The 27,863-nt window shown below is 44.7% G+C and overlaps 1 protein-coding gene across 1 annotated transcript; it reads right to left on the reverse strand.

Annotated features, from left to right (window-relative positions):
* Positions 1–469: 469 nt before the first annotated feature.
* LOC137157845 (cation channel sperm-associated auxiliary subunit epsilon-like) lies at positions 470–27,589 on the reverse strand. Its single transcript, XM_067555283.1, has 7 exons — positions 27,524–27,589; positions 26,987–27,039; positions 8,375–8,474; positions 6,183–6,269; positions 3,904–4,061; positions 1,232–1,285; positions 470–656 (listed from the first exon to the last, which is right to left on the reverse strand). The coding sequence occupies exons 1-7, from the start codon at positions 27,587–27,589 to the stop codon at positions 470–472; spliced, it is 705 nt and encodes a 234-aa protein (XP_067411384.1).
* Positions 27,590–27,863: the final 274 nt, after the last annotated feature.

Raw genomic sequence — 27,863 nt, forward strand, 5'->3', positions numbered from 1 at the left:
CTGGACAGCGCTGCTCACTTTGGGGACTGCAGTGGTCGCATATAGGCCCTTGGTAGAGTGGGAGTTTTGTGTGCTTTCCTCTAGAATTAAAATTGCCAAATGCCGTGCATGCTAGTTACGCTGGTGAAAGCCAGCATAAATTGGGGCTGAATCAAGCCTAAAGATCATAACTGCTTTTTAATTTAATTTGAGAGGTGGCTCTTAAGGGCCATAAACTGCCCTCCATCTATACACACAAAGGAAATCAACGGGAGTTAAGCTCAATGGTAGAGGTGAAAATTAAACAGGAACTGGCAACGAAACACACTAGTCACATTAGTCTTATCTGAAAGGTGAAAAGCTGTTTGTGAAAACAACCCTTAATCCATCCAACAACATGGAAATTATTTTTTGAATTTTGAAATTATTAAAAAAAACAATGTACTCTTACAGTTTCATTACACAGAATGCCATCAATATGGTAGATAAATTATTGGTCCTTCTTCAACTCATGTGTTGGCTTTCTTGTTTGATCTTGCTGGTCATATGATAGCAGTGGATCAACGTAACTGAGAGCTCGATAAATCTTCACATACCTGAAGTAGCTTATAACAAGGATGCCCACAAAAATGGACAGCATGAGGACTGAAAAGCCAGCAACCTTACCCATGTTTGGACTGAAATACAAATAAAATTCGATTGGGAATAGATGTGGTAAATTTTCAAATTCTCCTCTTATTTGGTCAAGAATCTCTCTGACTTTATATTAACAGACAAGACATTTGGAATAATGTCTGCTGGAAACTCTTAAAATTATATACATCTTCATGAAAATATGGCTGATTAATGAATAAGTTTCTCTTTTGCTCTTTATGGTCATGATGATGTAGAAGTCAAGGGCAAAATCCAAATGATTTTCTATAGAAGTCAATGGCGAGACTCTATGATTTTAGTGGGACCAGGATCAAACACTATTATTTTTATAGAGATGTGAGTGAGTACAATGGGCACATTATAAAAGTTCATTCTGGTTTAGAAACATTACTGGTTCCAGATATACTTCCTATATGTAAAATGAGGAATGCAATTGTATCCTACCACCAGGCCATAGGTTTGGATTTGGATATTATCTCTAAGATCTCATTACCTATCTGTAACTTTGGGAGTGGTGCCAAAGGATAACAATATTTTTAACATTATATACATATTAAATAATAATAAATTATGGTTAGTTGTGGCTACTAGCAATTACCTTTCTACTATGCCATATGTACGGACTGCAAAGATTGTATTTAAGTCACAAAAACTGGAATATAAAAAAAGAAATATTTTCTCAACTATACAAATATTCAGAATGAAAATACAGAATAACAGTGAAATGATCTGGTGCACACATTCATCCCACCTCCTGTACTAAATACAACCTTTTATTCAAACTTCAATAAACACATTCAGATTTTTTTTTTTAAACTGTACTTTTATGTAACTTTCATAATTTAATTGTGTTGTCAATTCTCGTGATTTTCTTCTGAGTGATGGGATTTCACCTTGGCCTGGAACCAATCTTGCAATGATGTGAGTTGTTCCAGTTCTCTAGTGAATTTCAGCCCTGCCTGGAGGAAAACCCAGTGATTGGCTCTTTTCCCCACTTGCCTGCCTCCTGGGGAAGAACAGCCAATCAGAGCTGCCGCAGAAGCAAGCCGCACTCTCTACCTTCAGCAACCTGAAGCCATTCTCACAGGAAAGGAGGGGATAATGGGGAGCACAAAGAGCCCAGCAGCGCTGAACAGCTCTACTTCCTCCTCCACACTCCTCCCCTGTGAGCAAAGGGACAGTTCCACTGCCCCTCCTGCCGCATCTATTGTAACACCCAGACTGAAACAGTGTGGGGAGCTGAAGAACCTTTGGAGCTCCCCACCTAATCTGGAAGGGGGAGAATGGGACTCTGTTGCAGCACTCCCACCCCTTGGACTTGGAGAGCGGGTGAAGAACCCCAGGAGGAGCAGAGGTGAGGATGGGGAGGTCAAAATTGTTGGGGGGTTAGGTGGTGACTGGTCAGCAGAACTGATGGGGGTCAGGAGGATGAATTGATAGGGGCTGGGAGGGCAAAAAAGATGAGGGGATGGGTAGATGTGGGGCTGAGGGGCCAGACAACTGATTTGGGTGCAGAACTGATGCAGGGACTTGATTGGGAGGTGACTGGGGGGACAGGATTGATTTGGAAGTTGGGGGCAGAATTAATTGCCGAGCAGAGGATGGGCAGGGGTGGAGGTGGATGCACCTGCAGTGGGGCCAAAGTCACCTTACTCAATAAATTTGGGAGACTGGGTGACAGCAATTGTAACACACACACCAGAGATGGCCAGGGGGAGTTCAAAACTCAAACGATAGACCTACAGATAACACAATATATTTTTTTTTTTAAATCTCATGATTTTTGGGTCTCTCACTCATGATTTTTGAACCTTTGGTGTTGGCAATATGGTTAATGTAATATTGATTTTTAACATACTGGGCGTTACACTGACTTTTCTCTAATGGTGTTGATTTCCAGAAGCATCCTGGGGTGAGTTTTGACACCTTTCCTGCTCTGGGAAAAAACACATTGGACATCATCCTGGCAATGGCCCTAGGGCTGGAGTAGGGCCTAATTTGTGCTCTAGATGCTATAGGCCTTGTGCAATCAGGGAATAGCTGGGGCATAGGAACATGCTGGCCAGTCCCCATCCTGCCCTCAATCTTCCCCTGCAATGGGGAGGACACACCCTGTGCCAGCATCCGGGGGGACACATCCCCTGTGTTAGGGCCTCTGTCAGTGGAGGGTGCAGCCTGCACAAAGGGATCACAAGGCAGGGATGAATTCCTTCCTTTGATGTTTTATCAATGAAATAACTTTGTGACTGTTTGGTATTTATGGGTCTTTCTCACTATGTTTCAGAAAATATATAGGATGCGTGTTACTACAAATATATAGGATGCGTGTTACTACATGGTCCCTCTGCAGTTTATTAAAAATTTCCTCTAAATTTTGGGGTGGATAAAATGAGAAACCTGGAAATGGTTTATTAAAGGGAAGATAAATATCCTTAAAGTGTGGCTAAACTTTGATAAGTGATTGCAAAAATGTCACTGTGCAGTTCAATATTTGTTGTCTTTCAATGATTTCCACATCAAATATGTTCAGTTTACACGTAAGATTCTTTTCTCCAAATGCCAGCCCTACAAACTCAACCTGAGCGCCAAGAACCAAGCTGGGGCTTTCCTTGCTCAAGTATCATCACTTGCAGGCCAAATTAGACCTTCTGTTACAGTTGTACAACCCCACTGTCTTCAGATAAAACACTCAATGGCATTTATGCAATTGAATTGTCATTCATGGGTCTAGTTCACCAACTCTTACCTGGGTTGGCGCTGCAATGCTAACAGGAATAAACATTCTTTTAGTCATTTAGCCTAAATTAGCAGAGATTACTCTGAATATACACAAAGAGAAAATCCGTTAAGTAAGAAGATGACATTTTTACTGTCACTTTAGAAAAAATCTGGTTTGACTGTCAGATCCCAGATTTACACTAATGTAATTGAGATTACAATCTGGCCCTGTGGGTCCTGTTGTCAAATCCACATGTTGAAGGCCTTTTGCCTTCCTTTCCATAGAGGTAGGATGAACGTTATGTTTATAGCAGCCTAGAAAGGAGAGGACAAGAAGTCTAAGAGGAAAAAATAATAGCTACACAATGAAAGGGTGAGGACCCTCGAACCATACTTGAACCATCCATCAATTAGAACTGTTAGTGGAAGATACCTGCAACATCTATGGCCAAGTGATATCTCAAGCAAAATAATTTTTTAAAATGAAAACAGAAATTTATCCATCTTAATCTTAAAAAAGACTTTTTACATGTCAAAAAATAAACAGTTAACCTGAAATTTGGGTCCACTATCTTCACTCTGAACACATAAATGCCACTGTACTCAGTGGGCCAAATGAGAGAATTGTAACTAGAGTGGTTCAAAATCTGATACTGCTGATTTAGGTCTCCCAGAGGTCCAAGTTTAGATTCAAAGCAGGATCTGTAAGTCTGAATAGAAACAACAAGGAAGCTCTTTTAAACTAGCTTTGAAAAACAATTAGACCTACTTGCCTGGGTTTTTGGACTTGTAATTACCAGTACATACATAGAGGAAGACTGTCCTGAATCTGGAAGGGAGATACCATACTGTGGCTGGAGCCCACAGAAAGGATTTGTGGGTATATATGCCAAAACAATAACTCCTTGGAGATTGTACAGCACACTCCCAAGCTCTATACTCAGCCAACTACGTTGGCTTGCAAAGAGGGGAGAAGCCTGGTTCCCACATATTCCTAGCCTTGTTTCAAACAGTCTGCACCCTAAAATAAACTTGTTTTATTTTAATCTAAACCTACCCAATGTTGTATCTGAATTCACTCCAGTTAATGTGGCAAGCTACTGGATATTTACTCTTTAAAGGAGCAAACAAACCTTAATAATCCTTTGAATGCTCCAGGAAAGGGCTGGACATTTCAGGGTAGATGGTTTGGGGAAAATTCAGGACGGGGGTGTGTGTGTTGGAGCCACTTGGTTACTAGTAACCAAAGGTGGTAGAGGCCAGAGTGTGGCTGGGGTGTAACAAGCAGGCTGCTGGAATCAGAGTGCTGAGCCAAAGCTACTTAACAAGCAGATACGTAATGTATGATTGTCTGTTGGCTGTCAATGTTCAGGCTGCGAGGCACAGCAGCAGAGTATTGAAGGCACAGAGAGTTACAGGGTAGGTGATAAAACAACCTCTCTCTGGTCTGGACTGCACCACAGAACATGACATAAGGCAATAGGTACAGACAGACCAATGGCTGAAAGGGGATGGGGACTTAAGAGCATTAATCACCAACACTGAAACAGTTAAAAAAAACCCCCCAAAATAATAGAACAAACTGTTCCCCTACTTTGGAGATGCCTAAACCTTTACCCTCAACCTGAGGCCTCTAATCCCATTGGTGGTGCACACTAAACTGAGATGCACAACCTGGTGAGATGGCTGCTAAATGGCTGCTTAGTCTAGACTTCCGGCCTGGTGGAATACATTGCTCCTCGGCTACTCAGCGTTCACCTTCCCTTGGGATACATGATAGTCTAAGTGCAAAGTGTACACCACCTGTCCCAGTCAAGCTGTGTTCATCATAGTCCTTTCCCCAGGCTTATGAATACTCCCACTCAGGTCAACACAGTCCTTCCTTCTTCCATGAGCCCTCCCCACAATCCTTGCTCTCCCAACCACACACTCCTGCCAAGATAGTGCCCACCCCAAGTTCCTCTCAACAGTCCTGGAATCCTTCATCTTCTTGCCTCTCTAGGCCACTGACCCTCCAGGACTTGGCTGTTCATACTTAGGTACTGATTACAACAGTTTAGTGAACTGGAATCATATGGATGCCCCTTTGGTCAAGCAGAAAGCCAGTTTGTGGCTTTGTGAGGTGATTTTGTTTGGATGAGAAATCGGTGACAAAGCTGAAGTGTAATTCTTTCTTTATACATAGAACTATATTAGTGAAGTCCTAGTCCAATTGAAGTCAATAGTGAAACTCTCATTGACTTTAATGGGGCCAGGATTTCACCCAAAGTTCTGTTTCTCTGAACATACAGCACACAGGCTTTTGTAGAAATCCCAAGCCAGACACTCCAGCCCTGTGACCAAGAAACTGCTGAAACAGGTTCACGCACAATTGCTACTGCTTAAACACCCAGCCTTCTTACAGCCCAGCCCCTGCATTTGTGCCTGGAGAGACTCCATTAGTTTCACACTCTCCTTCTGGCCACATGGCTTGTCATATTTCTCAACGGTTAGCCCCTCCCTTGTGTCCACTGTTTAGCACTACAAAAAAATTTCAGTTGCTCGTAAACCTATACAATGATTTAGTACACCCATTTATTTTAATGATGTTTGTGATTTTCTTTCAACCAGACACATGACAACTGGTTTTTAGTATCTTTCGAAATAACAATATCCTTTCATAGTCTTGTCAGATCATTACTATATTGTCATCTGACTTGTACTCCACTTGCACCATCATGTTTTAATTTGGCTCCCCCTTCCCTGAGATACTAATAGAATGAGAATGCCAAGACAGCTGCAGAGTTCATTCATATTTTTCATAAACTATTTATAAATATATAATTTCTTACCTGTGGTCCCCATATTTCATCTAATGTATGGTTTTCATGTTCCTTAAGCATTGAAAACCAAGTCTGTGCTTCATGCAAACAACCCACCTACTCAAAAGAATACAAATGCACGAAGTAAAAAAAATAAGTTATTAGTTCTCTATCACTTTGTTATTCTCGGAAGGTAATACAGTATTTACCTGGATATTGGGCATTGTGGTTCAGTATATTTTATGTATTTATCTTATATAGCTCCTATAGTGAAAGTACTACGGTACAAATCTAAGGCAACAAAACATACTTGGGGAAATATTCTGTCTTTAGGAGGTACAGTGAAATAAAATATTGTAGTAATGATACTAGCAATCATAATAATAATGTCAGCATCAAGTGAGATTTCATGTTTCAATAGCTACCTGTACTGACTGAAGTAGGCAGCACCAGTGAAATCAGAGTTGAAATAAATGCTTCATGAAGGGATCCAAATTAAGTAGTCTTGAATTGACTATGATATGTAAATAGCACTAATGTAAACTGTAGCCATAGCAGAAATACACTCTGAGAAAGAAAAGGAGCAAGTGGACTTGTAGCCCTTACAGCATCTACAATGACTGAGCAATGCATTCTGTCAGGAGTTAGTACCAGAAAGGCAGTAGTTAAAAAAAAAAAGGAACGAGACTGACAAAGTGAAGCACTTAGGATATGTCTACACTGCAATTAGACACCCAAAGCCGGCCCACGCCAGCTGACTCGGGCTCGCAGGGCTTGGGTTAAGGGGCTGTTTAATTGTGGCGTAGGGTGTAGATGTTCAGGCTTGGGCAGGCCACCTGGCAGGGTCACAGAGCCCAGACTCCACACCTGAATGTCTACATCACAATTAAACAGCCTCTGAGGCCAAGCCCTGTGAGCCCAAGTCAGTTCACAGAGGCCAGCTGAATAATTTTAATTGCGTGTAAACATACCCTTAGGCAAAGTTTATGGTGTCCAAGAAACAATGAGACATCAAAACAAATTGGAATGCAACACAACTATGGAGCCTGATAGTGACCCTCAACAGGTGCTCCTTCAACAGTCATGGTCATTCAGGTACTGACTGTGCAGCACTGGGACTATAGTCTGACTTCACTTCTATAAGGAGGACTACATCCCCAACTCCAGTCCCCATAACATTATGGCTCTTTCACGCACTGTTGTCAGAGGAATCCAGTCTGCCCTCCTCTGAACTCCCACAATCTTATACTATGGATGAAGATTCTACAAAAGATAATTCAGATAAGGGGCCTGAACCAAAACCATTGAAGTCAATGATTGATTTTGATGGGCTTTTTATCAAAACCAATGTTAGTACTATCTTGTTTTAGTATCTTCCTGCAGTTTTGAAGGGGATGGGGGAATGATGCTGTATTGAGCCGCCATGCCACATAAGCCCTGGCTTTTCTACTGCCAGCCATTTCCATCTTCCAAACTGGGGAGCCTCAAATCTGATAACGTTCATCCTATTTTTGCAAATTCTGACCCAGTCTAATAGTAATTCCATTTCCTAGCCTTCTACAAGTTGCTTTGACAACATGATCTTGCTATGAGTGTCCTGGGGAGTTTGTCACTCTGCTTAAAAATGAAAGGCTATATTCTGCTTTCAATTATATAAAAATTGCCTTCAGTAGGATTGCACAGGTGTTACTGAGGGCAGAATTTGACTTCAGAGATTGCAAGAACCTCTTTTTAAGAACAGGCTAGATAACCAAACACCAGTCAGGAATGGTCTAGGTATACTTAATCCTGCTTCAGTGCAGCAGGATGGACTAGATGATTTCTGGAAGCTTTTCCAGCCCTACATTTCTATGATTCTATATGGATAGTCATATATTCCCTTCTCCCCACACACAGAGGGCAGACTAAAACTTCAAGATGGTTTTGAAGTTTCACTTCCTGAATCATACTACCATGAATATATTTCTTTTTTATTTTCTTTGATTATCTCTTGATTTTGATGCTTCATGTGTTCAGTTTTGAACAGTGTATGCTGTTATAATCAATAAATCAAATGTTGAAAATGATAAGTAATGAAATCTGTAATTATTACACCATACCTCCATTCAAAGAGGGTGATGCAGACTGAAGAAGATTGAATATGAATAAAAACAAACACTGGATTTACCCAACTGCACACAATATATATCGACAAATATAATCTAAATAAAAAGATGCCTTACCTGCTTCATAGATGAGTTGTAGTTATAGTCACTTCTGCCTTGAACCTCCCATAATACAAAATTTGCCTCAACTGTTTTAACAAATGTGCTGCCATCATATCTGTAAACAATATAAGTATAATATAAAGCTTCAGTAGAACAGTAAAAGCATATAAATGGGAAATGCTCTTACTCAATGGCCCTGGAGGGAATCATGGACAGTGAGGTGCTGTTGTACAAAAGGAGTAAAGGACAAATGGAATGGACAGCACAGAGGCTTTGCTCTGAGGACTCAGTACACAACAGTGCACTATGGGCAAATAGGGTGCAGCATCATGGGTGGGACCAAAGGATCTGCTGCTATGTGGTTATTCCTCCTTCCAGCACTGGGCTTGCTACTGTTACTCTTGCCATTGGGCAGGAGCAGTCATTACAGCTTCGGAGTACTATGCACCAATGCAGAAAGGAGTCCTCTTGCCACACAATATTTCAGCTTTATACTTACAAGGCAATATCAGGGTGAAAAGGTATTGCATAATGAAGATCCATTAGGCAACCATACTTATCCCAATCATAATTTACCACCTAAAAAAGAAAAGTCGTGGTAGTATACTGTATATTTCTCTATATTTCTTCTTTGCACGCACACATACATCAGCTAAAATAAAACCCTGTAACTCTCTTACCAGGTCTTCAGTTGTTGGATCCCACAGATATTCCCTAGTGTAAGGAAAAACTTATTGTTGGTTTTATACCTTTTTAAAACCTATCATCTTCTTTTCTGGTATAAATGCATTGAATTGTTTAAATAGGAAAATTTAAAACTGAACATGCAATTTTTTTTTCATGGCTTGAAAACATGCAAAGCAAATTTTTCCAAGTTCTCCTGCTATAAAGTTGTAAACTCTCCTATGTCATCAGCAATCCTAAAGAGACAACTTAAAAATAACACTTGCAACTGACAATCTGTAAACAACTATTGTTATATGCATTACTCAAAACTAGGAACTAAAATAATTAAAATTGCTCTTTTTGCTTCCCTATCCCAAAGTTTCTTCCCTTTGAACATTTGGGTGCCATCCTGGCCGCACTGAATTCAATGAGGCTTTTGCTATTGACTTCAATAGGTCAGGGTTTCACTCTTTGTGTACAGTCACTTTCAATGTATAGTCATTTGAGGCTTGATCCTGTTACCATTGAAATCCAAAGACAGAACTCCCATTAACTTCTAGGGGTGAAGAATTAGGCCCTTAGTTGTTTTCCTTGTTTGTGTGGATATTACAGATAGCAACACTGCAGAGAAAAACATTTTTTAAAAATAGGATGATGTGTTTGGATTAAATGCAAAACCCATCAGGGGGACCCAAGGACAGGTGTAGTACAACCACTTTTAACTAGACTTTCTTTTTTTTTGGTTGACTAGGTTTCAAGTTGAGACTGTCCCTTTAAAAATATTTAGAATACTAATTTGTTTAAACTAATTGGTATTGTATTGCTATGCTGGGAAAGAAAATAAAATTGAGGTTACATATATAAATATTGAAATCTTTTAATTTTCCCATTAAATATATATTTTTTTATTAAATATCTTCCTGCACTTTCATACAGAAATTATATCTAAAAGGCTCTATACTTCTTTATACTGTCATTTAATAAATCACATTTCTTACCCAGGTATTTTGTATGTAGTAAAATTATATTTGATACAGATTATATCTGAAGGTCTGTGGAAATAAAACAGATGATCAGTATAATTTAAGGGTTTTTATCTGTTACTCAAATAGTGCATGAAAATGTAAAATGACTGAATTCATCACGCTACTGTTGTTTGAGAATTATTATTAGTTGTGCAATATTTGTTCTCTATTTTGATATTTTGAGCTCTAGACACCAAAACTTTCTCAATAGCTTTGATACATTAAATATGGGCCAGATTCTCTCAATCTGGTCTCTTTTCACCACTCAGGCAGTACAAAAGAGCCATATTCTGACCATATCTGGCCAGCAGTGAATTCCCTCAGCAGAGAGAAGCTCTCAACGGACATAAAGCCAGCATAGCATAGCTGGTTCTTATTCCACTTCCTCTCCCAGACATGGCATAGGGAGCATGCCTGGGGGGACGGAGGGGAGAAGGGATGAGGCTGGAGTGCCACTGTGGTCTGCCCTTGGGATTGGAGATCTTCATCAGTAGTGCCCTTTGGACCACACATGCACACTTCCCCCATCATGCTCTGTGAGTGGCATGGGCAGCAGGTATAATGGGTCAGGGGAGGCTAAGTGTCCCCTTTGGCGGCCGCCGTCGACCTGCCACTGGACGCCTGGGTCGTGGTGGCCCCACTTTCTTTCCCTCCCTCCTGGGAATGGGCTTCTGCTGGAAGTTCTGGCTGATTTATTATGCACTATGTAGGCTCCCTGGTGGCTGAGGAGGCGGTATCTGCTACTCAGCTTCCCAGGTCGCTTGGAGTCCTGATGATTACTGATGAACCTGGGAAGCTGAATAGCAGTTACTGCCTCCTCAGCTGCCCAGGAACCTGCATGGTGCATAATAAATAAGCTTGGGTCAGAGGAGGGGCAGATAGTGCAAGTGGCAGGGACCTCGGAGGAAGAGGGTGTGGAGGAAAGAAGGGAAGGCCAAGCAGGGAGAGGGGAGAAAAGGAGGAAGGATGCACAGGTGAGCAGGGGAGGGGCAGAGCAGGGCCTGGGGCAGAGTGGGGGTGGAATGTGGGTAGGGTCATGGGCAGAAGAGGTGGGATGGGGAGCTAGCATCCCCTAGGGGAAGCTTCACCTGCTGCCCATGGTGAGCAGGAAATATATATAGTGCTGTGTGGTCCAACTGTCCACAGTTCCTTCTCTTTGTCCCGAAAGAATACCATGTAGGGGGAATGTGCCATCAGAGCCGCTTTTTCTCCTATTCTCCTGGCTGAAGTAATTGCTATAAGGAAAGCTGTTTTCACTGAGAGGTATGTAAGCAAAAAGGTGGCCATGCATTCGAAGGGAGGCCTAGTCAGTCTTTTTAGTACCAGGTTTAAGTCCCATGTGGAAGTAGGAATCCGAGATTGTGAGAGGAAGTTTAGTATACCCTTGAGGAATCTTTTGATGGTTGGGTGTGACAGCACTGACTACCCCTCTACTGGATGGTGAAAGTCTCTTATAGCTGCTTGGTGGACTCTAAGAGAGCTGATAGACAGCCCCGATCTTTTTAGGGCCAGGGCATAGTCTAAGAGGAATAGAAGAGTCATGGATGTTGGGTAGATCTGTTGGGAAGTACACCAAATCTGAAACATGGACCATTTTTGAAGTCAAGTACATTGTGTTGAGGACTTTCTGCTGTGTAGTAATCCTCTTGCACCTCTGTTGAACAAGAGCTTTCTAGTTGTTTGAACCAAGAAGGAGCCATTCCTTGAGGCAGAGAATTGCCAGGTTGGGATGTAGGGTATGTCCTCTGTTCTGTGAGAGGAGATGCAGAGTGATTGGGAGAGAGATTGGTTGGTGCGTCATGAGCTGCAATAGGTAAGGGTATCAGGTCTGTCTTGGCCATGTAGAAGTGATTAGAATGACTTGTGCTCTGTCTCTTTTTATTTTCAGTTGGACCTTTGATAGCAAGGGAAAAGGAGGAAAGGCATAAAGGAGGTCCCCGTCCCAGGAGAGGTGGAGAGCATCGCCTAGTGTGTTGTCCTATCCGTGCTCTGGAACAGTAGTGTGGACATTTCTTGTTCAGGTAAGTGGTGAACAAATCTGTGGTCGGCATTCCCCACCACCATTTGTACAGGCGTAAATACCTGCCCTTTCCTGGTTACTATGCGGCCAGTCCGCCGTCCAATCTAGTATTCAGTAGCTAAGATAATCTAAAATCAAGATCTAACCTATAAGTAATATTTATTATTCAATTAATTTTAAAATTAAATTAAATTACATGAAAGGACAGTTAAACATAGTCAACAGGTCAATAGTATGAAAACTAAAGCCCATTGATAAAATTTAAAATATGGAGAATAAATATATCTATATCTAAAATATATCTAAAATCCACAGGATACACGAAATGAATGTTCGGGTTCACTGTTTATCGCTAAAAAGAGCCAACATATCCGTCGTAGCATACATAGCAAGTCTGCACACACTTTCTTTAAAACTTTTAAATTTATCAATACCTAAAATTTTAAAAATTTCATCATTTCTTTCACTCCATTTACTTCTCGCCCCAACCACAAATCCAAAGAAGTGGATGATCTTCCCACCAGTGAGCTGCAGCACCTCCTCCTCCAACTCAGAGTAGTATGCCTCCTTCTCAATGTGGGCTGCCTCCACACTGTCAGCGTTGTCTTCCCATCTAACTGTGACATCCACAACGGCTACCACTCCTTCCTTTTCAATAATGAGGTCGGGTTTTCTCAACTTCCCTTCTTTATTATGAAGGTAAGGTTCAATCCAAATTTTACATCCTTTATTTCCTACTTTATCAATTAGTGCTTTAACTATTCTATTATGTCTTTTAATTCTTGCTTCTTTCATTTTTATGCACTGACCAGAGATATGAGGAATTGTCTCTTTGACCTTACCACACCATCTACATAACCCTTCCTCCATCTTCCGTCCTCTTGCTAGAGCTTCCCTGGTGGGAAAAACATTCGCTCTCGTTTGCAATGCCGCAATCAGAGAGGAGGACCTGGCCAAGCAAGGATATTTTAAAAACGAATTACTAATACAATCATTTTTAAAATATTTAATACCAATTCCCTGACATCTTAAATTACTCCATTTTAAAAACTCTTCATCTCTCCACATTTTAGGATTAGCCGTTTTAGCACTATATATTAAAATTTTCTCCACTAAATTTTCCCCAGCATATAAAAACGAGAAATCTATCCAATCATCTTTGGAGACAATATGTCTCCTCCATTTACGAATTAACATGTTTGGAATTTGGGTACTAAATTTTGTAACTGCTAAACCCCATCTCTAGTTCTAGCATAGAATAGCCCGTCAGTTGTACAATGGGGAAGATGTAAAATCTTTTTAAGAGTGTTCCTAACTAAAACATCTAACATATAAAGTGGCGGCTCGATTAAAAGTAATTCATAAAAAACTCTCGTTAAAATGTAAACTTTTAAAATTATCAATTTCTGCGCAGGTTTTAACGGAGCCTTACATAAACTTTCACACCAATCAATTAATTTTTCCTTAGGGGAATTATTAGCCACTCCCACCCATGGATCTATTCCTGCACCTAGATATCTTTCAGACTCACCAGGTTGAATATAATCAATTAATTCATCACCTAATCCCCATTTATCTTTTGGGTTGATAACATATGTTCCCATGCTTGGGAAAATATGAAAGCCCTTTGTCTTTTTAACATTTACTTTTAAACTTGAATTTTTACAAAACTGATTAAGAATTTTTAAATTCTTAACCATCCCCTTATAGGACCTACTTAATATAGCGATATCGTCAGCAAAGGCCAATGAACTTATCTTTCTACCCTGCACTATAAAACCATCTCCTTCATCTTCCAATTTATATAAAAGAGGGTCCATGGCTATATTAAATAAAATAGGGGAGAGCGGGTCACCTTGCTTAACTCCACTCTTAATTAAAATAGGTTCTGTCTTATCCTCACCAACACTAATTTCAGTGTAGCAATCTGTATACAAATCCTTTACAATATCAATAAAACTCTCTGATATCCCAAATCTCTTTAACCCCTTTAAAATGTGACCATGGCCAACCGAATCAAATACCTTAGCAAGATCAGTAAAAACAACAGCTATTTCGTCTTTATTTTTCTTGGCCCCTTTAATTAACTTTTCTAAAATCGATATATTTTCCTCACAGCCAGAGGCTGCAATAAAACCTTTTTGTCTGGGGCATAATTTAAAACAGGGTTACTTACCAGTAACTGTTGTTCTTCGAGATGTGTTGCTCATATCCATTCCATTATAGGTGTGTGCGCGCCCCGTGCACAGATCCTCGGAACTTTTTTCCCTTAGCTAGCCCCGTAGGGTCAGCTCCGGCGCCCCCTGGAGTACCGCGCTCATGCCATGGTACATAGGGCGCTGCTGACCCTGCGGCCCCTCAGTCCCTTCTTTCTGCCGACTCCAACAGTGGGGACGGAGGGTGGGTTTGGAATGGATATGAGCAACACACCTCAAAGAACAACAGTTACTGGTAAGTAACCCTGTTTTCTATCTTCGAGTGATTGCTCATATCCATTCCATTATAGGTGATTAAATAGCCATACCTTGGAGTTGGGTAGGAGTCAGCATTGAGCTACTCTCGCCAGTACTGCTCTGCGTCCTCTCTCGCCTGCTGCACGATGGCGTAGTGGGACGTGAAGGTGTGGACCGACGACCAGGTGGCTGCTTTGCAGATGTCCTGCAGGGGCACTCCTCCCAGGAAGGCCGGAGATGAGGCCTGGGCTCTGGTTGAGTGCGCTGTCACAGCTCCTGGAAAAGGCACCTTCACCCGCTCGTAGCAGGTCCTGATGCAGGCGGTGATCCAGGCGGAGATGCGCTGGGTGGAGACAGGTGAACCCTTCATCCGGTCCGCTACCGCCACAAACAGTTGCGTGGACTTCCGGAATGGCCTGGTCCACTTGATGTAGAAGGCCAGGGCTCGTCTGACATCCAGCAGGTGCCATCTCCTCTCCTCCTCCGAACCGTGTGGTTTTGGAAAAAACACGGGGAGGAAGATACTCTGGTTATAATGGAACTGAGACACCACCTTGGGTAAGAAGGCTGGGTGCGGCCTCAGTTGGACTTTATCTTTATAGAAGACCGTGTAGGGGGGCTCTGATGCTAAAGCTCTAAGCTCAGAGACCCTCCTAGCCGATGTAATGGCCACCAGGAAGGCTACCTTCCAAGACAGGACGAGCAGCGGGCATGTAGCCATAGGCTCGAAGGGGGGTCCTGTTAACATGGTAAGGACCAGGTTTAAATCCCAGGGAGGCACCAGGTCGCGGACCTGGGGATAAAGCCTCTCCACCCCTTTGAGGAACCTGACTGACATGGGGTGGGAGAATAGTGACCGCCCTTCCATCGGCATGTGGAAGGCCGAAATAGCTGCCAGGTGCACTTTCAGTGACGCCAGTGCTAGGCCCTGGAGCTTCAGGTGGAGTAGATACTCCAATATCGCCTGTATGGGTGAGATGGACGGTAGGACACCCCAGGATTCCGCCCAACAAGTGAAACGCTTCCACTTGGCCCGGTACACGACCTGTGTGGAAAGTTTCCTGCTGCCCAACAGGATATGTTGGACCTGCACCGAGCAGGCTCTCTCCCCCTCCGTCAGCCAGAGAGTCTCCATGCCGTCAGGTGGAGGGAGTCCAAGTCCAGGTGCAGCAGGCGACCCTGGTCTTGAGAGAGCAGGTCGAAGCGCCTCGGACGTGGGAGCGGCGTGTCGATAGAGAGGTCGAGCAGCATACTGTACCAATGCTGTCGTGGCCACACTGGCGCAATCAGTATCATATCCGCTCTGTCCCTCTTGATTTTCAAGAGGACCTTGGGCAAGAGCGGAGTGGGGGGAAACGCATATAGGAGGGCCCCCGTCCATTCTAAAAGGAACGCGTCGGAAAGGGAGCCCGGCTCGCGACCTCGGAGAGAGCAGAACCTCGGGCACTTCCTGTTCCAGGACGATGCAAACAGGTCCAGTTGGGGAACCCCCCACTTCCGGAAGATGAAAGCCACTACTTCTGGGTGCAGTGACCAGTCGTGTCGGGGTGAGAACGACCTGCTGAGGCGATCTGCCTCGTCGTTCCTGACCCCCGGGAGGTGAGAGACAGAAATGTGAAAACCGTGCCTCACGGCAAAATCCCAAAGTCGAATAGCTTCTTGGCAAAGGTCCGATGAGCGTGCTTCCCCTTGCCTGTTGATGTAAAACATGGCCGCCGTATTGTCCGTAAGGACTTGAATTGTCCTGTCTCTGAGGAAGTTGATGAACACCTTGCAGGCCAAGCGGACTGCTCTGAGCTCCCTGACATTTATGTGGAGGGCTTTCTCTTGTATTGACCATAGCCCTTGGGTGCCCAGGTCTCTGCTGATGTGGGCTCCCCACCCGCTGTCCGAGGCGTCCGTTATTAACGTGACTGAGGGAGCTAGGTCCCTGAACGGAACACCTTTCAGCACCTCCCTTGGGTCCTTCCACCAATCTAGGGAGGACAATACCTGGGCGGGAACCGTTACCACCTTGTTTAGTCTGTGTCTGGCCGGTACATAGACTGAGGCCAGCCACCCCTGGAGAGGCCTTAACTTGAGGCGAGCCAGCCTCACCACATACGTACATGCCGCCATGTGTCCCAACAGCTGAAGGCAATGCCTGGCTGTTGTCATGGGGGACCTGTGGAAATCGTTGATTATGGCAGTCATAGTCTCGAACCGAGTTTGAGGGAGGAAGGCTCTGGCCTCTTGTGCATCTAATATGGCCCCTATAAACTCTATGCGCTGCACCGGGGTGAGAGTAGACTTCTGCTCGTTGATGAGCAACCCCAGTCTGGTGCATGTAGCGCAAGTAAGGGCTAGGCTGTCCTCGACATGGGCCCTGGACTTGCCCCGGATCAGCCAATCGTCCAGGTAGGGGAAGATCTGGACCCCTTTTTGGCGCAGGTGGGCCGCTACCACTGCCATGCATTTCGTGAACACTCTCGGTGCGGATGAGAGGCCAAATGGCAGGGCAGAGAACTGGTAGTGGAATCCAGCTACCATGAACCTTAAAAATTTTCTGTGGTCTTGAAGGATTGTTATATGGAAGTACGCATCCTTCAAGTCGAGGGCGGCATACCAGTCCCCTGGATCTAGGGTGGGAATAATGGAAGCTAGGGAGACCATATGGAACCTGGAACGCCTGATAAACTTGTTTAGGCGACGCAGATCCAGGATAGGTCTTAAACCTCCCTTGGCCTTGGGGATTAGAAAATACCGAGAATAGAATCCCCTCCCCTGTTCCTGTATAGGAACCTCCTCTATTGCGCCCAGCCTGAGGAGGGAATTGACCTCTTGTATGAGAAGTTGCTCGTGAGATGGGTCCCTGAAGAGGGACTGGGTTGGGGGAAAATGTGGGGGGGAAGCCGTAAGTTACAGTGCATGGCCCCTGCGAACTATGCCAAGGACCCATTGGTCGGTGGTAATAGCTTCCCACTCGGCTATGTAAGGCCGGAGCCTGTATAGAAAGGGTCTGGGTTGATCCAAGGCGGGGGAATAAGTGCTGCCCTCGTGCACCCCGTCAAAACTTCTTATGGGGTGCACCGCCCTTATTAGGGCCTTGCTGTGACCCTTGATAAGGTCCCTGTCTGTCACGGCGGTTAGGCGCCCGGTACCTCTCCCTACCCCTCCTGGGTTGAGTAGGTCTAGGGGGCAGCCTCAGCGGAGGTTGCTGCTGCCTCTGTGCCTGGGGCCGGTTCTGGCGCCTCGAGGCCTGAGGTGTGTACAGACCAAGGGATCTCAGGGTGGCCCGAGAGTCTTTTACAGCATGAAGCTTTTCATCGGTCCTCTCTGAAAAGAGGCCGGAATAGTCAAAAGGAAGGTCCTGTATGGCTTGTTGGACCTCCTGGGACAACCCTGAGGCTTGGAGCCAGGAGCAGCGGCGCATGGCAATGGCCGAAGCGATCGCCCTGCTGGCTGTATCCGCTGCATCACTGGCGGACTGTAGAGCCGCCCTAGCCACCGCCACTCCCTCCTGTGTCACCGTGGCGAAGTCTGTAGCCTGGTCGGGGGGCAGCCCCGCCGAGAACCTCTGTAAAGAGGACCATAAGTTTAAATTATATTTTCCCATGAGGGCCTGGTGATTAGCTACCCTCAGCTGCAGGGCCGCAGTAGAATACATTTTGCGCCTAAACAGGTCCAGCTTTTTGCTGTCCTTGTCTTTAGGGGTGTTACCCTGACCCCCTTGACGGTCTCGCTGGTTCACCGCATCTACTATAAGTGAACCTGGAGCGGGATGAGTATATAAAAATTCAAACCCTTCCTTTGGTACATAGTACTTCCTTTCAGCTCCTTTCGAGGTGGGAGCTAAGGAGGAGGGGGTTTGCCAGAGGGTCTTTGCGAGTTTCATTACCCTCTCATGGACAGGCAGTGCCAAACGTGATTGGCCTGCTGTGTCTGAGACACCAAATAGGGGATCCTCCTCCTCTGACATTTCCTTAATCTCCAGACCAAGATTGTCTGCCACCCTCCTCAGGAGGTCCTGGTGGCCTTTGAAATCAAAGAGGGGGGCTCTAGTATCCCTAGCCGCCGCCTCATCTGGAGAAGAGGAGGAGGATTGTGGAATGGGCCCTGTGGATGGCCCTTCCTCCGGGTCAGACCCCTCCTCAGAAGGGTGACCCTCCTGTGGGTCTGTCGTGGGGGCCATTGGTGGGGCCACCGAGGTTTGTACAGAGGTGGTCCCCGGCCCCATCTGGGTACCCCACGGCCCCCAGAATGGCCATTGCCAGGGGCCCTGGGGCCAGGCAGGTGCTGGTGCAGGCGCCTGCTGGCTTAGCTCCATCCTTCCTCTCTTTGAGCTCGAGTCACTCCTCCGGTGCTTATGAGCTCTGGAAGGGGAGCGGCTCCTAGATGAGGAGGACCTTCGGTGCCGACGTCTGCGGTGACTGTGAGGGGAGGGGCTGCTGGAAGAGCTGTAGCTGTCACGGCCCCTCCCTCTGGACGACTTTCGGACGCGCTTTCCCGATCGCGATTGGGAACGGTGCCGACGGCGACGTCGTGACGTAGACCTGGAACGCGACGTCGGTGCCGCGGTGCTTGGTGCCGAGCCTGCCGGTGCCGAGACTGTCGTCGACGGCGGTGGCGGTGCTGGTGGCTCCGACGGTGCCGAGGCTCATGGTGCCGCCTTGGGTCTCGGTGCCGTGGAAGGCAGACCGGCCTGTGATGCAGTTGGTGCGGGGGAACGTTGAGCGGCCGGACTCCGCACCGAAATGCCCAAGTCCATGCTTCGGTCCCCACTCAAGGCGGAACTGTATCTCCTTCGCCTCAAGCGTTTTCCCCTGGACCGCCCTCGGTGCCGCGGTGCAGGGGAGCTCGACGACTGTGAGTTGGAGCTGGGAGGGGAGCTTGCTCTCTCAACCCTCCCTGGCCGTCTGGGGGGAGACCTCGACTCCTGTCTCCGCCACCCACCGGGGTAACCCAAAGCGGGTTTGCCCCGAGACACCGGTCCCAGAACCCTCGGCCGAGGGGGGGACGGAGGCGTGGTTAGGCCCATGAGGGCGCGAGCCGCAGCGAAAGCCTCCGGTGTCGACGGCCCTTGCAGAGGCACTCCCCCACCCCCAGGAGTCGGGGGAGGCTCTCTGCGAGGAGATGCCAGTGCCGGAGTCCTCTCCACGGCACGTGGTTGGGGCATCTCCTGTTGAGCCCCCTGCTTTCCCGGTAGCAGGGGGGAGTCCATGTGAGCGGCCTCACGCCGCTTCTTCTTTTTCGGTGCCGATGCGCTCGGTGCCGATGCGCTCGGTGCCGCTGATGCCGGTGCCGTTGATGCCGGTGCCGGCGGAGCGCTCCGCACCGATGAGACGCTCGGTGCCGCCGGGGAGCGCGACGGTTCGGAGTCCGGCCGCAGCGCGGATTCCATGAGGATCGCCTTTAAGCGGGCGTCCCTCTCCTTCTGGGTCCTGGGCTTAAAGGACCTACAGATCTTACATTTTTCCTTCCTGTGTAACTCCCCCAGACATCGAAGGCAAAGGTCATGGGGGTCACTAACAGGGAAGGCTTTAGCACATTGAGTGCAGGTTTTAAAGCCTGTGGAGCCAGGCATGGCTCCGTTCTAGCCCCTAAGGGCACTATTACTACATTCTAAACTTACTACTAACTACAAAACAAAAAACTCTAACAATAGGGCTAACTGTGAGGAATGCTACTTGCGTTTGAATGCAAGAGGCAGGCGTTCCGTGTTGACCGTCACTGGCGGAAAGAAGGAACTGAGGGGCCGCAGGGTCAGCAGCACCCTATGTACCATGGCATGAGCGCGGTACTCCAGGGGGCGCCGGAGCTGACCCTACGGGGCTAGCTAAGGGAAAAAAGTTCCGAGGATCTGTGCACGGGGCGCGCACACACCTATAATGGAATGGATATGAGCAATCACTCGAAGATAGAACAGCACTTGATAATCTTTTAGCTAAAATTTTTGTATACAACCTAATCCAAATCGAACCAATAGTCAATGGCCTCCAAGATGATATTTTCTTCAACTCTTGTGGATCCTTGACTTTAGGAATTAGGATTGTACGATTGCCTTTAAAACACTCTGGAATCTGTCTATTTAAAAACCAAATATTAAAAATCCTTACTAAAATCCTACTGTCTAAATTATAAATATCCCATAAATCCTTAACCTTAATTCCATCTGGTCCAGGAGCACTACTATTATCAATCTCTCTTAAGGCTTCTCTAATTTCATCAATTGATAAAGGCCAATTTAAAATTTCGTTATCTACCACTTCTTTTACTTTTGGCCATCCTCTGGTATTCCCATGTCCTTCTCTACCCAAAATTTCTTTATAATAGGTTTCAATCTCCTTAACTGCTATCTTACATGTCGCTTTATCAGGTTCTCCCATAATGATCCTAGCCAACCTTTTCTTATCTTTTTCAAAGAGGGTTTGATAGAATCTAAATTTAGCTTTTCTCCCAGCATATTTTCTATTTCTATTATATTTATCAGGAGGCTTACCCACTTTTCTTCCTTGTTTCCCATTATCATTCTGTATATTATTTTCTTTATTATTTTCCAAATTCTCTACATCTTCATGAGGAGAGTTCATCAACAATTTACATAATTCCTCAAATAATCCCCAACCTTCTGCTACAGTGGCAGAAGCATTTAATTGCTGTTCAATAAAATCCAATTTCTCTAAAATACGAGCCCCATTACACCTAACTCCTGTTAAAAACCTATCAATTAAAATTTTATCTTTTAAAGGTTTAATTTTCTCACGTGGAGGAATATCTTCTAAAATATCTCCCATCCCGCCCTTTTCCCATAAAACCATAGAATCTTCATCCTTTTTAACCTTATTCTTGGCCAGGTCCCTCCTCTTATCTGATATTTGCTTATTTGTTTTTGTTTTTAATTCACTTTCTATACACTTATTAATATTTCTAATCCCTGCATATTTTATTTCAAGCTGAATCAATAATTCAATTTCCTCTTCTGTCCATACCCGAGAGCGACTTGTTTTCCCAACCACTCTAGCTTCCTTTCTTTCCTCATTCCTCACCGCAGGATGCCTATGTCTGATGTGTTGACTCCGCCCCGAGCGAGTGTAGAAGGCAGACCCACAGACCGTGCAGGCATACTTCTTCTCTGAGTTATCCACCTCTTTGGGCCTGCACTTGGGGTAGTGGCAAGCTATGTTATGGAACTGCGAATATTTACCACATTTTTTGCAAATAACTCTTATTGAAGTGCTTTTATGTACATTATTTATATGCTTCGCCCATTTACCGAAACTAGCTAAAATTTGTGAACATATAGGGCAATTAAAACAATCTACGGGATATTCTAAATAAAATATTCCCGCTTTAAATGAACTACTCTCTTTAAAACTAGCTGTATTCATAAAATTTGTATTAAAATTATCTCCTAAAATATTTCTTCTATTTTCCATAGAATCATGTTGTAAATTATTAAAATTGGTATTATTATTATTAAGATTATTAAATTCTATTAAATATGGATCATCAAAAGAATCTAAATATTTGTCATAAAAGCTAGATTTAGAATCGATTATCTTAAGGTCACTATATAAAACATTCGTAAAAGCCATGGGTAAAAGATTAAAATCTAAAACTTGGCTCTCACTAAAATCCTCTTGTTCCTCCCGAACAACACTCTTCTCTCCAACTCGGAGATTAAAATCATCCATAAAACCAGCTCTTCCATCTTTTACTCTATCTATAGCATAAGGAGATAGCATCGGTCCGGCTCTATGAATAATACCCCTAATCAATTTAACACTACTAGCCGGGGCGTCGAAACTAGTAGCAGGGGCGTTTTTAACCCGGTCCAGCACCAATCCGGTATGAAATAAAATTTCTGTTTTCTCCATAGATTTAAAAGATACTACCCTTCACAGGTTGAATAGATCGTGAAGTACTGCTGGGTCTATCTCCCACTTGTGGTCACGTGGGAATCTGAGACTGAAACTGTCCACTATCAGGTTCTGTGTACCTGGGAGCTAGGCTGCTGACAGTGTGATGTTGTGGGGGATACACCAATTTTATAGTCTCATAGCTTCTGTGCAGAGGGAGGGTGATCAGGCTGTCCCACTTGACAGTTTATGTAGAACATGCAGGCAACGTTGTCTATTAGGACTTTGATCAGTGGGAGGAAGTGGGTGGAGGCATTCCTAACTGCCCTTAGTTTGAGGAGACTGATGTGAAGGGATATCTCTGTGGGTGACCATTTGCCTTATGTCATAAGGCTGTTTAGATATGCACCCCAGCCTATGAGTGATGCGTCAGAGGTGAAAAGCAACAATGGAGGGTTTTGCGTGAAGGGGATCCCTTTCCAACTGTTGATTGGGTCTTTCCACCAGTTTAGGGAGACTTTGACCCTGGTGGGTAGTGACGGGTTTGTCTAGCCTCTCCCTGTTTGGTCTGTAAACCGAGCTGAACCACATCTGAAGGCACCGCATGTGAAGTCTGGTGTGGGTATTGTCGCTGTGCCTGCTGCCATGTGCCCCAAGAGTTGCAGGCAGTTGATATTTGTGGGCTATTTTGAATGGTCTCTGTGGCTGCAGCCAGAGAGAGAAACCTGTGCTGAGGTAGAGAGCTCTGGTCTATAGAGAGTCAAAGTTGGTGTCTATAAACTCCAGGTACTGCACTGGAGTGAGGGTTGATTTCTGGGCGTTGATCTGTCGGGCCCAGTTGTGTAAACAAGTGCATTGCAGCTTTGGTAACTTGGTGAGCCTCTTGGAGAGATCAGACTCTGAGGAGGCAATCGTCCAGATAAGGGTAAATTATGATCCCTTGGGAGTGTAAGTGGGCAGTCACCACTGATAGAACCTTGGAAAAAACTCTCTGGGCTGATGATAGCCTGAAGGGGAGCACCCTGTACTGGTGTTGGTCTTGACCCAGAGTGAATCTGAGAAATCGTCTGCCAGTCAGTAGGACTGAGATATGAAATTATGATTCTGAAAGTTGAGGACCAAAAACCAATCTCCCTGTTCCAATGCTGGAATGATCATTGCTAAAGTGACCATCTTGAATTTTTGAGCCTTCACAAACTTGTTGAGAGCTCTGAGGACTAACATGGGTCTCCAGCCTCCCTTCCTCTTGGATATTAGGGAAAAATGAGAGTAGAACCCTTTGCCTCACAGATGTTGAGGTACTGGTTCTATGGCTCGTAACTGGAGGAGACAGTCTACCTCTTGTTGTAGTAAACTCTCATGAGAAGATTCGCTGAAGAAAGATGGGCAAGGTTGTTGTGGAGGGGGCAAGGAGGTAAAATGGATAGAGTACCCATGGTGAATGAAGTCTAGGACCCATTGGTCCGATGTTATGTGCTTTCAGCTGCTGCAGAACTCAGCTGCTGGGTAGAGATGGTTGGTTGGAGCAGTTGTGGGGAGTGGTCTCTTGGCACCTCGACCAACACATCAAAATTGGTGTTTTGATGGGGATGGCTGAGATGAGGAATATTGCTGGCCAGATGGTTCACATTTTGAAAAATGTAGTTTTCTTTCTCTGTGGCTCATAGTACCATTGACCTAGGTATTGGGAAATGCATGGCTTCTGTGGGGGCTGTGGACTAAATTTCCTCTTCTGTCCTGGCGTGTAGATGCCCAGCGAACGAAGAGTGGCCAAAGAATCCTTCAAGGTGTGATGGGAGGCATCGGTCTTTTCTGCAAAGAGCTTAGTGCCTTTAAAGGGAAGTTCTTCAACGGCTAACTGCACCTTCTTCAGGAAGCCAGATAGATGGAGCTAAGAGGCATGCCACATCACCATTGCCATGGAGATGGACCTGGCTGCAATATCAACTGTGTCAAGGGAAGACTGTAGCATTGTTTTTGCTATTAGTTGTCCCTCTTGAATGATGGCCTTAAATTGGTCATGATGCAACTTGGGCAGCTGTTCAATAAAATTGTTCAATTTTTAATAGTTTACATAATCGTACTTTGCCATGAGGGTTTGGTAATTGGCGATTTGAAACTGAAGCATGGCTGAGGGCTATGTCTTCCTCCCAAAGAGATCCAGATGCTTCCAGTCCCTATCATAGGGAGTGGACCTCATGTGGTGCTGACATCCCTGAGAATTTACAGCGACCACCATAATGGAGTTGGGTGGAGGATGGGAGGAGGAATTCTGTCTTTCTTGCTGGGACATAATTTTTGTCCGCTAGCTTGCAGATTGGTGCGACCGATGCTGGGGTCTGCCATATGGTTCTTGCGGGCCTGAGAAGAGCCTAATAGGGAGGGCAACTTTTGAGGAGGAAGATGAGTGGAGGATGTCCCAGAGCTTGTGGTGTGTGTCCTTGACTTCTTCCAACGGTATCTGGAGAGAGTTGGCCCCTCTCTTTGCGAGGTCCTAGAAGAGGCAAAAATCATCTGCCAGGGATGGTGGGGAAGGCATGATACCCTCATCTGTAGAGAAGGAGGCTATGGTCTTTGGGGTCACCTCTTACTCGACATCATCCTCCCACCCCCCCAGGATTTCTTCTGTAGTTTCCAAAGTCCTAGACAAGGATCGAACAAATGGCCGAACAAGTGTGTCTAGGGGGTTTTCATGTGGGTCTAGAAGCCCAAGAGTTATGGGGGTGGTATGCAAACCAGGGTTCCAGTTATGCCCACTGGGGTGGTGGTGGCCAAGGATGGCCATACCAGGATGACAGCAGTGGAGAAGTATGATGATATGCCTGGGGGCCCCATTGGTATCAGGTACTGTATGGGCCTTGGGAGGAATATTGTAATACTCCTTCCTCGGGTTCACTATCTGAGTCCATGCTAGAGAGTGATGCAGGGCAGCGGGGAAGACTCCTGTGCCGGACAAAGACTGTGTGGAGGTCCCAGTACTGCAGAGAGAAGAGTCCAGTACATCCGTTACATGGAGGTCCTTCCAGTGCCAGAATTCCAGTGGTGCTGACCAGCTCGGTTCCACTGGCAGTGCTGATGGGATGGAGATCTTATCTGCACTGGCTGTTTAGGTGCTGGATAAGGCGTTGGTACCTATGTGGCACTGAGTACCAGTAGCCTGCCTTCGAGAGTTTGCTCCTGTCCTTCTCCCTTGGAGCCGTTGATTCGATGCCCATGCCTATTGAGTCTGTAGGCATGTCAACAGTACTTGTTGCTGTAGTCTTTCTTGAACTGTGGGTACCGGATTTGATCTGTTACTTTTGAGGATATATCCTTCCCCGAGGCAACAAATGCACTATGAGTGTGTGTCTGAAATGGGGATAGCCTCGCTGCACAAGAGGCACTTCTTGAAGCCTGTAGAACCAGGCATACTCCACTGGGGGAAGGCCTCCAACAAGAAGGACAGGAAGAATGAAAAAAGAATCTAAATTTTTTTGGGGGGGAAGATAAGAGAAAATAAAAGACACTGCAATAACTACTACTAAAAACTAAGCTTTAGACTACAAAAGTAAGGACGAGATAATAGTTGCTAACAGACTGCTAATAGCTCCGACTCTATCTACGGGTGGTTGAAAAGGAACTGAGGGAAGTCAGCCCACATGCACTGACTAGCTTCGTGGCAGGGCACGAGGAGAGACAGTGCATGTGTGGGCCTGATGGACACGACTACCAAAGTTCTCCAATCAGCAGTGCAGGGCATAAGCACACCTATAGTGGAGCACCCATAGGGACACTACTCGAAGAAGAATAAGCTATACCAGAAAAAGCTGTGTCCACACTATGAGTGCTTTGCCAGTACAGTATACCTGTGGTAAATCTACACCAACAAAACACTTCCAGTGTATATATGGCTAGATCACTGCATTGTGCTCTACATGGGCTTACACCTTAAATCCATTTGTAAAATAAGGTTGGTGCAAAATGCAACAACTCATTTGTTAAATTGAGTAACCCCCTGGAAGCACCTTATGCCAGTAAGTCAAAATCAGCATTGGCTGTCTATTGCTTTCTGGGTGGAATTTAAAGTCCTAATTTTGACCTATAAATAGCCTAGAACCTGCTTGCTTGAGAGAGAGTCTCTTTTCTAGCACTATTTTACTGTAGTTGTGATTAACAGAGGTCCATAAACTGGCACACCTCAATTAAAAATATAAAGAGCTACAGGTAGGGTGTTTTTTTCATGAGACCCTGTGACTATGGAACTTAACATTTGTGGAATCTTGTAGCATATCCAGAAGATCATCTATTTTTAATTCCTCTCTAGAAGGAGGAGGTGACTGAGAGTTGGTATATTAGGGGATAATGTGTGTTTTAAAGCTGGATTTTTTTGAGGGGAGGGTTTGCTAAGCAGGGATAAGCTGCTGAATCCATGTATTTTGTCATGTACATTTTTTAAAAGGTGTCTATAGCATGGGAGAGTTTTTTTTCTTTTAATTATTTATCAAAACAATATAAAGTAAGAAACATTTTACAAATGGGATAACTGAGGCATATTAGGCTAACAATACTACCTTATTAGCATTTATTTTAATTTCTGTTGTAAAATGAAATAAACCAGAAGTAATAAAAAAATAATTAAAACTTGCCTACTAATGACAATATGCCTTGATGGAGGGCAGCCAACAAATAAATGAGTTAGCTGAAAAGAAATACATTATATTATACAGATCTATATTTTTATGTATAGTACTATACATAATTTATGTACATCTACTATATACATAATTCATTTACATAAGGTTAACCAATATAAAAGGTCAGGCTGAGCTGTGATGGATTTTAGCACAGAAATACACACATGAATATGCACAAACTTAGGGTAAATCAATTTGATATACGAGTCAAAATGTATATCTGTTGCAACACAATTTGCAGTGTATGAATGTGTTTATATTTTTTTATTATTAAAAGAGAAGTCTTAAGCCTAATATTTTTAATATCCTTTTATTATTAAAAAATAACTCGATTATATGAGTAGATTCCAACTGTCTAAGGGGACATTTGAAATATTTGGATAATAAGTAATTTGAATTATGAGGAGCTCCACTCCAAAAGCTTAAAAGTTCCACAGGAGTGTAGCTTCATAAGCCCTGAGGAACTTTTAAGCTTCTCCAGAAATGGACCTTCGTCCTCAGGACTTGAGGTGTATGAATGGAGGCACTGATGCTAATGGAGGCTAGCAGCTTCATCTAGAAATAGGGGCAGCTCTGCACAACTCTGCCTCTCTCTATGGCTTCTTTCTTGTCCAGGACACATCATCCCTCTTCCCTATCTTGAACACTTTCTCACCAGCACCCTTCTGTGAACCCTCCCTCCTCTGCAGCTCTACTTAGACAGCGTACAGAAAACCTTGGAAGATATAACTTTACTTTAGTTAATTGAGTTACGTTAATTGAAGTTTATAGCATAAGGATGAAATCCTGGCTCCATTGACTTCAGATGTAAAACTCCCATCAATATCAA

This window comes from Emydura macquarii, unplaced genomic scaffold (assembly GCF_026122565.2).
Source record: "Emydura macquarii macquarii isolate MOO-44397 ecotype Brisbane River unplaced genomic scaffold, CSIRO-AGI_Emac_v2 contig_1597, whole genome shotgun sequence".
NCBI lineage: Eukaryota > Metazoa > Chordata > Testudines > Chelidae > Emydura > Emydura macquarii.